This window comes from Pocillopora damicornis, chromosome 1 (assembly GCF_964200805.1).
Source record: "Pocillopora damicornis chromosome 1, jaPocDami1.2, whole genome shotgun sequence".
In the NCBI taxonomy this organism is placed as follows: Eukaryota; Metazoa; Cnidaria; class Anthozoa; order Scleractinia; family Pocilloporidae; genus Pocillopora; species Pocillopora damicornis.
Genome location: NC_142670.1, coordinates 36,619,858 through 36,631,588, shown reverse-complemented (window position 1 = coordinate 36,631,588; position 11,731 = coordinate 36,619,858). Strand labels below are relative to the sequence as shown.

At 38.8% G+C, this 11,731-nt stretch overlaps 2 protein-coding genes across 4 annotated transcripts; one reads left to right on the top strand and one right to left on the bottom strand.

The window, feature by feature from the left end:
• Positions 1–1,643: 1,643 nt before the first annotated feature.
• On the top strand, positions 1,644–4,618 carry LOC149053600 (uncharacterized). Of its 2 annotated transcripts, none has more exons than XM_089203373.1 (3): positions 1,644–1,781; positions 2,456–2,660; positions 4,190–4,618. In XM_089203373.1, the coding sequence occupies exons 1-3, from the start codon at positions 1,750–1,752 to the stop codon at positions 4,388–4,390; spliced, it is 438 nt and encodes a 145-aa protein (XP_089059499.1). In that variant the 5' UTR covers positions 1,644–1,749; the 3' UTR covers positions 4,391–4,618. The 2 variants fall into 2 exon arrangements, with proteins under 2 accessions (XP_089059499.1, XP_089059506.1); XM_089203380.1 differs by having other exon boundaries at positions 1,667–1,781; positions 4,193–4,618.
• A 301-nt stretch (positions 4,619–4,919) lies between these two features.
• Positions 4,920–9,921, bottom strand: LOC113669749 (heparan sulfate 2-O-sulfotransferase hst-2). 2 transcript variants are annotated; one of them, XM_027185827.2, is made up of 3 exons: positions 9,544–9,921; positions 7,165–7,738; positions 4,920–6,691 (listed from the first exon to the last, which is right to left on the bottom strand). In XM_027185827.2, exons 2-3 carry the CDS (start codon positions 7,703–7,705, stop codon positions 6,030–6,032), a joined length of 1,203 nt encoding a protein of 400 aa, XP_027041628.2. In that variant the 5' UTR covers positions 7,706–7,738; positions 9,544–9,921; the 3' UTR covers positions 4,920–6,029. The 2 variants fall into 2 exon arrangements, with proteins under 2 accessions (XP_027041628.2, XP_089059495.1); XM_089203369.1 differs by lacking the exon at positions 9,544–9,921 and adding an exon at positions 8,582–9,030.
• Between the last annotated feature and the right edge of the window lie 1,810 nt (positions 9,922–11,731).

Sequence of the window (11,731 nt, the reverse complement as noted above, 5' to 3'; positions counted from 1 at the left end):
AAACGTGCCACAAGTTGACACTGTAAAGTTCCAACAGGCCCTGTTTTTTCAAGAATGTAGACTGCGGTCAGTGCGGTCACGAGCATGCGTGGTGATGTAAAAGATATGTATGACGTCATTGTTGCCTATGGTGTCGTTGGAGTTTCTGGTTTGAATTTTCGTATTGTTGAAATGATATGACTATGGATTTAAATTTTTGACTATTTATTTGGAGGTAACAAACGTTTAGTGAAGTTTACAAAATGAATATTAGAAAGTCAATGGATTTGTTCCAGATTAAGGATTTTTGGGAGGGAGGGAGGTAATTGTGAGGGCAGGGGGGGGGGGTTAATTTAGAGGCTGGTAAGGGCTTTGTTTTTGTTGCCGTCATCATTGCTATTATAATATTGTTTTCCTTATTAATGGTTAATAGTTCAACCCAAGTGTAAACTTTATCATTACGAAAGAATTAATTGGGTGACATTTTCGCGGAATGAATAAAAAGTTAATCAATACCATTTCGCTTCACGAGTGAAATAGTATTGATCAACTTCGGTAAATACGAAGCTTGACAAGGGCTTTCCGGGCGATCACCAACACTTCACCTAAACCAGGTTGAAAGCTGATAATAATATTTATAAATGATTTGAGTGTTATGATTATAAATAAGGCGTGAGTTAAGCGTTGCCGCTGTTGATTGTGAAATTTAGTAGACAAATTGAATCAGCTGATGCTTTGCAAGGGGAATGTTTAGAACAGGGAAAATTGAGGGAATTATCTTTTGCCTTTCTGTATATCTCGACTCGCAGCATTTTGTTGCCCATGTGTCGACGTTGGTTTTCTTTCTGTGTAGTTTTTGAAAGTATTTCCAACACGTCACAGGAGGATATCGAAGCTAGAAATACTTGCAAAAAGCAGTAGTAATAGATAAATTTGGAATATAATGTTAAAAATGACGGTGAAAGTTGGCTTGAGGAAAATTGAGAAAGTGATCGGAAGGCATTGACCTTGGAACACCCTTGATAATGTAACTGTCTCGGAATTTTTTTCAACTTATTTAAGTCTTGATCAGTCAAGGGTATTCAAACGCCTTTTTTTGGGGAAAATTATTACAGATAGATATACACAGACAACAATTAATAAAGGATTTGTTCCATTACATTTTCGAATCACTGGCGGTGTTGTAATTTATAAGTACTCAATTACCAATCTGCAATCCACGGTTTAGTAATCCCAGTAGGCCCAAGGAAGACATTAAGTTCGCTGAGAAGAACGTTCGGGGGCGGTTATTTGAACAAAATTTAGTCGTTGTCCAACAAAACCACGTTGTAGGCCATCTTCAATTCAGCCGAACCTTTAACCTGAATTAACCTGAGAACCTCACCACTGAAATCCACAGGTTTGCCGATTGGCCAAAGCGGATTCAACACGGACTTTATCAGTATCGGTATTTTCCGTTGGTTGTGCTGTTATAATTTTGCGTTGACTTCCCACAAGAAACTCTCACAACTTTCGAGGGCCACGATGATGTTTTCTCTGCGTAGCCTCGAATTTTGAAGAATAAGCCCTCGTCGAGACACGAGACGAATGTTTTACGAGATGAGCCAATAAACAGGGATGTGGTTATCACGTGACCTAATTTGCGCATGATCTTCAGTCTTTGTGACGTCATACCTTTACGCGCGTCAGAAAAGCTACGATGATTTGATGAATCGATTCAAAATAATATGAAGACACTTACCTTTTAAAATGTAAAAGATTTGCGAGAGCATGTGTTGGTTTTTCAGGTTAAGATTATCAAGGTAAGTTCTTAATTTTCAAGGTAAAAAAAACTGTTTAATATAACAAATGAAATTATGCGAACTTTTCTGTCATTTGCGAAGATGCATTTAAAAAGATTTTTCATGCGCAAGTCCAAGGCTGGGCCAAAGATATCTCTTTACTTTAACAAAGGCATACAAAATGCTTCGGTCCATGCAAGTTTGATGACTGTGAAATAACAAAACATCGAAGGAGAAGGGCTATTTTACCTGAAAAAGCACTTACAGTGCTATGTACTATAGCTAATTTCCACTAAGTATAGAGGATAATCTGGGATTGGTTTTGTTCGGCTCAATACTTCACCGCGTGATCGATAACGAATTCCTGCCACGTTAATAACCAATCGAATGAAAACCTTAATTCAATATTGCAGCTTAACTTGGCGGTCGCGTTACGATGTTGTGGGTTGCGCGCATGCGTTTACCTTGAGTTCTTATTGGCTTCTTGTGATCTTTCTTTCGCTCTGAGTGACTATTGTGACTACTTTGAGTCTGGTTGAAAGACAACCAATAAAATTGTTCTTTAGCTTTCAATTTTTTCGTTCCCGAGGCCTTAGAGACATTGTTCTGAGGCCATGCAAAATAGACGAAAATACGATGCGCTCTCGGAGTATATTTTAAATGACTCGTGCTCTCTTTTAACCTTTGATTCAAAGTAATAGGAGAGCCACTAGACAAAGAGCGGCAGGGCGGCCTGGTCTGAAACCTGGTCCGTCTGGTAAGAGAAACACTGGAAAGACGAGAGCAAATGCCCTACCTATCAATCCAAAGGGGAAGCAGGCTAATTCAAAAAAGCCGCCAAAAAAAGGTACCAAAACCACACCAAATAAAAAGAAACAGAAGACAGCTTCCACAGTCGTGGTAAGAGGTGCTTTTAAACATCTCCTAAAACCAATTACTCGGGCTATATTAAATAACTAATAACATCTTTTTCTTCATATTTTTCGTCTATTTTCCAGCGAAAAAATATCGCTCTCCGATCCTAAAATTTAGTTTTATAATCACCTCCCGAGGGCTGATTATAGCATGGTATGACGAACCCTCGTCATGCAGATCATAGCGTGCAAATTTGTGTTATCACATATTTGTAAAGAGGAGCTTCTTTACTGAGGCCAATACAAACGGTTCACATGCATTACTTAAAACTAATAAAAAAAACTATATCGAAAATTGCAATATATTGGTTTTATATGAGGAAGTTATTTTACATTTTAATGGCTACTTAGGCTATAGCTAAATGTTCATACCAGATGTCTCAAGAGGTAATTTGTATAAATAGTGGTTGCATGTGATTCAACCAACTCCTGAACTTCTGAATATCTGTGAAATAACTAGTTACTTACCTATGTTCAGATACTAAAATGACGAAACAAGTCGAGTTACCTTCTTTCATGATCTTAATTACTTTCAATTCCTTTTATTTAGCCATATAACGTTTAAAAATGCCGTAGTTATCGATAATCATCACTGAAAATATACATCCCCTATTATAAACATTTAATCTAAAAAAATATTTTCCCATTTTCCATTCCACGTTTTCCATTCCCTATTCCCCATTCCCCATTCCCCATTTCCCATTTCCCATTTCCCATTTCCCATTTCCCATTTCCCATTTCTCATTTCCCATTTCCCATTTCCCATTTCCCATTCCCCATTCCCCATTCCCCATTCCCCATTCCCCATTCCCCATTCCCCATTCCCCATTCCCCATTCCCCATTCCCCATTCCCCATTCCCCATTCCCCATTCCCCATTCCCCATTCCCCATTCCCCATTCCCCATTCCCCATTCCCCATTCCCCATTCCCCATTCCCCATTCCCCATTCCCTATTCCCCATTCCTCGTTTAAGTACATCCTATATACCAATATGATACCTACATTGATCTCATGGCAAGCACCTGCACGGTCAAAGTTAGTCAACCCTCAAGGTCACTAGACAACGATTAAAAACAGAACTATGAAACTGAAGATTTTCATTTCATAACACAGATAATTTCTGTGGCTAAATATCCAGGCACATTTTCGCGGCAAATGGAGGCGATTATTAATGAACCACTTAGGTATCATTAATTATTTATCACCTGAGGGCGGGGGATACTGGATTTTAGCTGGGATCATACGGTTTTTAGGGGGACGGAGAAGGGATCAATCACCGGCAACAGAGTATAAAGAAGGGACAAATGAAAAATGCCTGCCAATAGGGGGGGAACACTCGAATACTAAAGAGCCCAAGAAGTGGGGGGGGGGGGGAGGGGAGGGTTTAAAAGGGGGATTTTATGGCGACATAACCAAACTCCTACCACCCAGTCAACCTCCCTTTCCCACTCTCAAGCGACAAATAATGACCGTTCTCTAACTGTAGGTGTTTGATAAATACTGTATTTTTCTAGCAGCAAAGTTTACCAGAGAGTAATACCAGCACTTTACCAAGCCTGACTAATTTATTCAAGAAACCACAGCGTCAACACGGCATCACTTTACCAACTCGAAATTTTCGGAAACACTACATGAGTCAGTCTTGGGATGAAAATTATATGCAAATTAATCCTCTTCACGACATTATGGAGGAGGAAGAAGAAGACGAATTTTAGATGGAAAAAGAATCCGGCGCTCGATAGATAGGAATTGTTGTAAGTGAATCTAGGTGTTGAACGATCTGTTGTTCAACGATGTGCTAAAGACATTATTCGTACCAAAAGTGTAACGAGTTTTTTTTTAACTCGAGAAGTTAGATTGTCATTTCCGTTTTCTTCAATGGACTGTTCTGTTTGTTGTTAAAATTTGAAAAAGAAAATAAAGTAAAAAACTTTGGATGAGGCGAAGTTTTCTGCCTGAGAGTACTTGGAAACCTTTTTTTGTTGGGGGGGAAGGGGGGAGGGGTCACGTTTTGCGGAGTGGGAATGTTTGTTTGTTGTAACTTTGAGAAAAATAATGACATAACCCTCTCCTGTTTGCATCTTAATTTTTCGTCGGTGTCATCCCACTATTTGCAAAATATAGCTTCTAATTTAATATTCTCTGACCAGCAAGCGGAAAGTAGAAATGCTGCTTATGCGTATAAAGGTCTAGATGTCTCGACGAAGAAAACATTTATAATTACAATGAGTTGTGACGTTAGCATTTAAGAAAAGATTCGTTTTAATTCTTTTGCCTGACATACGTTCCAGTTCTCTCAAATTCAAACGCGACCGGAACACAATCTGCCCATGGTGCACCTAAACAATGATAACTAGCTGTTCTATGGGGAAGCCTTGTATGAAACTGATTCGCAAAAATTTGTTGTAGTGCACTTTTGCAATCAATATTTTTGGAATCAATTTAGGACTAGAAAACAATTTCCTATCAAGATCATGTGAATGCTGAAAAAAAAAAGGTCCCATGCTTCGCTATTGATCCAGTTTGCTACTGACAGAAATGGTTGCCATGGTTACAAAGGCTCTATGACAATAATCAATCTGAGAGTAAACAGCAACAGGATAGGATCAGAAACTTTCCATTTTTGACGAAAGTGTAAATTCCATTTTAGAAAATATTTTGCTCTATAGGAACAGACCATATGATCTGTTTCCAAAAGCTTGAGACTTGCAAGGAATTGAGACAGTAAAAAATTCCCGTAAAGAAAGTTGAACCGTCTGTACCTTTCACTAATCGAGTTCACGATTCATACTGTAAATTACGGAGAGTGTTTCTTCCGTTCGTATATATAGTCTAAGTCTGAAACGCGCGGGCAAAAAATCCGAGTGAAAAAACCCCGAGGTTCCGAAACTTACGATAGGGACCGAGAAAAAGTAATAATAATTATTATATGTCAATCTAGCGGACCATACTGTGAAATATGGTTCGCTAAACTGACTAATCACGGCTCACATACTAAATAAAAAAAATAAATTTAAAATTTATTTCTTTCGTGAGTTATGCGACGTATATTCCGAATAATTGCTCTGCTTCGATAATTCTCATAATATATATATATATATATATATCTGCATATACAAATAGCTACAAAATAAATAATTATAATATCTCAGAAAGGAGTTGGTTAACCATTCACTCCAAGAAGAGATCAAAATGCACCTTTTCCCGAAACTATTAAAAATTATGCTGCAAGTAAGTAATGAGTGTAGACAAACTGATCAGCCCAACGGTGTATCATTTCTCATTACTAGTTTACAAGGTGACGTATGAGAGCAAGAGGGGAGAATTCCTGATTAAATCTTGAGAGCTAAGTGGCTAAGACAGCCCACAAGCTCGTGCCTGTTTCCAAAATATCTCTTTTATAAAATCGTAAAGTTCCATGTCAGCCCAGTTTGCTCGTTTTATCTTAGAAATCATTTCCTCACTAACAGAAACGTTCTTGCCTCTAACACCTTCATTGACTCTCAATTCACTGGGGTTCCTTGGTACAACTGGCACGAAAAAGGGCAGTCGCCTTTGTAGAATTTTTAAAGTTAATTGAAAATGTTCCAGCAAACCAACAACAGCGTAATGTTGTAATATGTTTTTCTTCGCTTTAATGAGCGCGTTAGGCGCGTCGCTCTTGCAAAATCTGTCCGTTCCACAGAAAAAACGCGTCATGACATTACGTCTGCAACCTTGGCTTTGTTTCTCGAAACATTCTTCAATAGTTTCGTTCCATTCGCCGCTGTCAATCATCTGTTGTATTCTATCCTTGGGTCGGTTTGTACTTCGCATGTAAGAGTAATGAGATATAAATCTTGCAACTGGCTCTCGAACTTGATTAATGTAAGTATGAGAACGCAATTCTAGGTCCAAGTTGTTTCTGAAGAAAAAGTGTGCATTAAAAAGCACTTTTCGACTTCCTCTGACTTTACGTTCAATAATCATTGGATATGGTGCAGAGACGCCCTTGTCATAGAAATCTTCTGTAGTTTCTGTCATAAAGTAAGAACAAACGCAGCTTCTAATTAATATCTATGGTCACAACGGACAATAAATAAACCGAAAAACAGCGCCATTAACACAGCCTCAGTATGCATTTTCTGTTAATTATTTTGAATACATTTCCTTAGCTCTTAGATCTTATTGGTTTCTGCAGAAATGTATCTCTATTCTGGTTGGTTGTTGCATGCGACACTAATTTCAGAGGATTTAGATGGGTATCACTGAGTCGTCGCCAACAGAATATACAGGAAAAACTGTAAAAAAAATTGACTGCCAATGAGGGGAGATCGTAAACATGTTAGAGTGGCTCAGGGGAAGATCAAGTAAATTTTATCGTGATACAATCAAGATTCTCCGACCCCCTTCCCCCCCTCTTTCTACCAGGCGGAAGATAATGAAATAATGACCACAAACTATGACAAGTCATGAACACTTTAAGTAGTTTGCTACAAAAAATACTCACGTTTGGTGTACAGATAATCCATCACGTAACTTAAGAAACCAAACAACGCACCCGTCGTTTCACTTCCGGTCTTAAATATCCTGTTATAAAGAACCACATCAGGTAATATGGGCTTACATGATGCTACCATTGGAAACAGCAACAAACCGTTATTTGCGCCAATGTGCACACTTTGTCCAAGTTCATTTCTTGGCAGTTTGAACCGTCGTAAATTGTCCAACAACCCTTGAGTGTACACATTATAAGCCATAATCCTGGTTACACTTGATTTCCATTTTTTTGGAGGTTTTTCTCGTATTATAGCCAGCGAAGTGTAGAATTTCTTCTGCCATTGCTTAACGTCATATACGGTGACTTCTTCAAGCCAAGATGTAGAATTTTTGTTATAGACGTTATCTTTTTGTTGATCATAAAAATAAGGTGTTATTCTGCTAGGTTTGTCCAGTTTTTCAATGATGACCCATCCGCAAAGGAACAAAGTGACAATAAAAAACAACCAGATTTTTTTGATATGTTGCACGAACGTACATTTAATTTCCATAAAATAATATGAAGGAAGCTGACCTTCGTATCACTGTGAGAAGAGAAAAAAACATGTTAAAAGTAAAGAGGAAGTAAATTCTTGCAAGGTACGAAAGAATTAAGGAAGGAACGAAGGAACGAAGGAACGAAGGAACGAAGGAACGAAGGAACGAAGGAACGAAGGAACGAAGGAACGAAGGAACGAAGGAACGAAGGAACGAAGGAACGAAGGAACGAGGGAACGAAGGAACGAGGGAACGAAGGAACGTAGAAACGAAGGAACGAAGAAGGAAAGAAGGAATGAAGGAATTTAGGAGCGAAGAAACGAAAGATCAAAGGAACGAAGAAACGAAAGAACAAAGGAACGAAGAGACGAAAGAGCTTACTTAGCTCAGTCATCACTTTCACCATCAGGAGATATTTTAGACTTAGAAAATATTCATTGGGCCATATAACCCTTCAGATAACTTCAGAGAGCATAATTTCAAGTTAACAAATTAAGTTTAAAGTAATTTAACCCCACTTAACTAATTTAACCGTTGTAGAAAGATGTGATTTTTTGAGGTCACGCAATCTAACATTGCGTGACTTTATAACATAACGCTGTGAAAATCGTCTCCAGGACGTTACGACGAACCTTGCGCGGCTGTGCGTTTACAAAATAATTTACAATGAAACTGACTCAACCTTTTTCCCTTCCTTCACGAAGTATGTGATTGAGCGGACCTAGGGAGCAGATATCTCAATAAAATGATGACCCACAATTATCATGGCGAAAGTTTGACGTACAATTTAAAAAATCATGTTTACACATACTTTAATTTAAGAAAAATTATCTATTTTAGAATTGACGGAAAAAATGTCTTTATTAAAGACAGAAAAAAAATATACTTGCCATTGCAGTGAGATTTTCAAACGGTTGTCGTGAAGTTCTCACACTTTTGTTGAGGCGTTCATTGTGTGCTGACTTGAAAAATTTTGCTATGATTCTTGTGGACTACCGAACAAATTGCTGCCCGAAGGCAAATATGGTTGATGTCAAAGCAAGATGATTTGGATCTCTCAACTGAGTTGATAATATAAATTAGCCACCGTAAAGAGTTTCTGAAGCTGACGTTTCATGGACTTAGCCCTTCTTCAGGGCGGATGACGCCAAAGCGAAATGTCCGCTACGGTGGCCAGTTTACATTATTATTTCATTCTCAGTTGATACAACCAAATTATCCAAATACCCCTCAACGTCGCAGCACCACATTTTTTGTTGAAACTATTTTTAGTCTAAGTCAAGCAAGCTTTTCAGTCCTTTACATTTTGCTGTCGCCAAAGGCTGTTAATAAAGAGCTTCTTTACGCATTTCGTAAATTTCATTGAATACAGGATGTTGGCCTTTATCCACTTGAAGATATTACGGTTTGTTCTACGTTTCCGTTTGCGATCAACCGTATTTCTAATATAGTGAAAACTCCTTCAAAATCTAAAACGTCAAGAGGAAATATTCTTAACTAGTGCTTTGTTGAAGAAACGGCTTTTAAAAACAACCAGAGCTATTTTAGTTTTGTGAATCATTTGAAGGATATGAGAGGTAAATATCACATGCATTTCGTGACTCACTTGATGCACATGTTTGAGATCGTACCAGATTCTTTTGTTCACACGGGATAAGAATACGGTGACCATTGTCTGTTAGGTATCTCATTCTTTAGTATTTGACGATTAAAGAGATTTGGACAGTCGCGGTACTCTATACATTTACTTCAAACTTAACAGCACTCTTACAAATTGCAGACGAAAGTCTACTTTGTTGGTGTTGTCACTCCGCTCCGATCCTATATCAGAATATCAACAAAAGAAACATACCTTTTAAAAAAAGTGGCGTTCCACTCGTTTGTTTTGCGTAGAGGATACTCGTCGACGTTTGCGAAAACTTATGTTTCGTCTCCCTTCTCTTGGCAGGATTACTCTGATTGTTCGAGAATAATCGACACAATTACTCGTGTTTTTGCTTCGATCGCCACGCGCTAGTCCGATTGATAACTTGTCTCAGGAAGCATTCATCGAAACCAGTGCTATGTCGACTTATTCCGTTGAAGCAAGGTGTGTTGACCCGACTTTGAGTGTTTTTCCCCTGCTCTTCAGTCTCAAACGTCTACAACACCAATATGATAAACTGAGTAAATTTGCATAAGTATTTGTCGGCCGCTCAGGCGTTAACTATTAACAAAATAGGTCCGCAATGCGTACTTGTGTGGGATTTTATTGACAAAGTGTTTGGAAGGGGTTTTTGAGCGGAAGCAAACCTGTCGCTCACTGTGAGTCAACTGTACTACAGGGGTGATATTAGGCCTGGAATCAACAGTCTGAATAGTAATTTTTGTGTGGAAATTATTTGAACAAATACAGATTCACAGGAGGGATCTGGGGTATTAACTTTTCCTTTTATCATGCAATATGCCTTTCCTTCCCTCACTGGAAGCTTTTTGGCGTGTTTTTGAACGTTTGGTAATCGTCTTCAACAAATAAATTACCTCTTGGTGGCTTAGGCTATTTATTTGTTTATACGGCAATACTGGAAATACTTGGAGCAGTAAATATTTTCGTAACAGTCATTGAAAAAAAATTGAAAAAATTTCTGCTACTACTTTTTAACTCGTGGATACACGATAGCGTAGAAACGAGTTCTTGTGGGCGCTCTGCGATATGCAAATTAGCGTGGACTCTTCGTAATTAGTCGTAATTAGTCGGCTTCGAACTCGAGATCTATCCTTCCGAAGAAGTAAGTCCAAAGTCGTGGCGCTATTATGATTGCACTGATCGTTACGATATTTATTGTCTTTACACGCCTGTTTCGACATTTACTATATTGAAATGGACTTCAAATGTTTCAGATTAGTGCTATGATCAACTTAAAAACCAAATTTGAAGCGTCTTCGAATCGTCCATGCGCCGAACATAACGAGGACCAGCGAGAATCACGAAGAGTTTGTGAGTGACAGCAAGCTGTTGACACAGAAATTCCCACGGAAACATGTACACATGACATAAAAAAATGGTAATTTGCAGCATTATTTCTTTCTACGCCAATTTGGGTCTTTCCGTTGTAATCGTTTCGTTTTGTTATTCTTCTATGCAAGCGTGACTGTTTTGATGGTAAGAATGAAAGATGATCGCTTTCCACAAGTCGTTGCCGAGCACGTGACTATAATCTGGCCGGTGTTGTTTTGATCACTTGACAATCTTTTTCGCTGAAAATACAGGACGACTTCCTATTTCAAGGAATGTTTTTCCAATTAATTTCTATCGCATCGGTGTAAAAAAGTACAGGTATATGGGTGTTCTGAAAAACAAAAGGGAAATTCAAAACTACGAGAAATTGCGAGTAATCGGCCTCTTGTACTACACGCGGGTTTTTTTGGTGTAACATGCGTGTGTTTCCCGTAAGTTACAAGCACTTTACGCACGTGGGAATGCTGCAATCACGAATTTTATATTACGTGAAAGTCACGCATGTGGTTGTTTGCTCACTTCACTAATATGGTGAAACAGAGAATTAACTCTGAAGTGTAAATTAAAGTGCTATTTAAACCCATGAATAACCCACAGGGCGTTAGCCCTAATAAAGGGAAACAGGGAACCACACGAGGCAAAGAAAAAATCTTTTGACCTCGGTGGGAATCGAACCCACGACCTCCGGATTAGATCTACCGTTACTCTGCCGACTGAGCTACGAGGTCGCACAGAGAAAGTCGGGGACGATTCAGGATGGTGAATCGAGGCGAAGAGAAAGTAAGGGTACATATGAATGTTGTGCCGCGTAGCACTGGGAACACAAATGGTGAAACAGAGAATTAACTCTGAAGTGTAAATTAAAGTGCTATTTAAACCCATGAATAACCCACAGGGCGTTAGCCCTAATAAAGGGAAACAGGGAACCACACGAGGCAAAGAAAAAATCTTTTGACCTCGGTGGGAATCGAACCCACGACCTCCGGATTAGATCTACCGTTACTCTGCCGACTGAGCTACGAGGTCGCACAGAGAAAGTCGG

What these genes read in the sequence shown, in the direction of transcription:
- LOC149053600 (XM_089203373.1), top strand. Translation starts at nt 1,750, where the DNA reads ATGTGTTGGTTTTTCAGGTTAAGATTATCAAG. An exon ending in TTCAGGTTAAGATTATCAAG is followed by an intron (nt 1,782 to 2,455) that starts GTAAGTTCTTAA and finishes TTTGATTCAAAG; the next exon opens with TAATAGGAGAGCCACTAGAC. An exon ending in AGACAGCTTCCACAGTCGTG is followed by an intron (nt 2,661 to 4,189) that starts GTAAGAGGTGCT and finishes GTATTTTTCTAG; the next exon opens with CAGCAAAGTTTACCAGAGAG.
- LOC113669749 (XM_027185827.2), bottom strand. Translation starts at nt 7,705, where the DNA reads ATGGAAATTAAATGTACGTTCGTGCAACATATCAAAAAAATCTGGTTG. An exon ending in GGATTATCTGTACACCAAAC is followed by an intron (nt 6,692 to 7,164) that starts GTGAGTATTTTT and finishes ACTTTATGACAG; the next exon opens with AAACTACAGAAGATTTCTAT.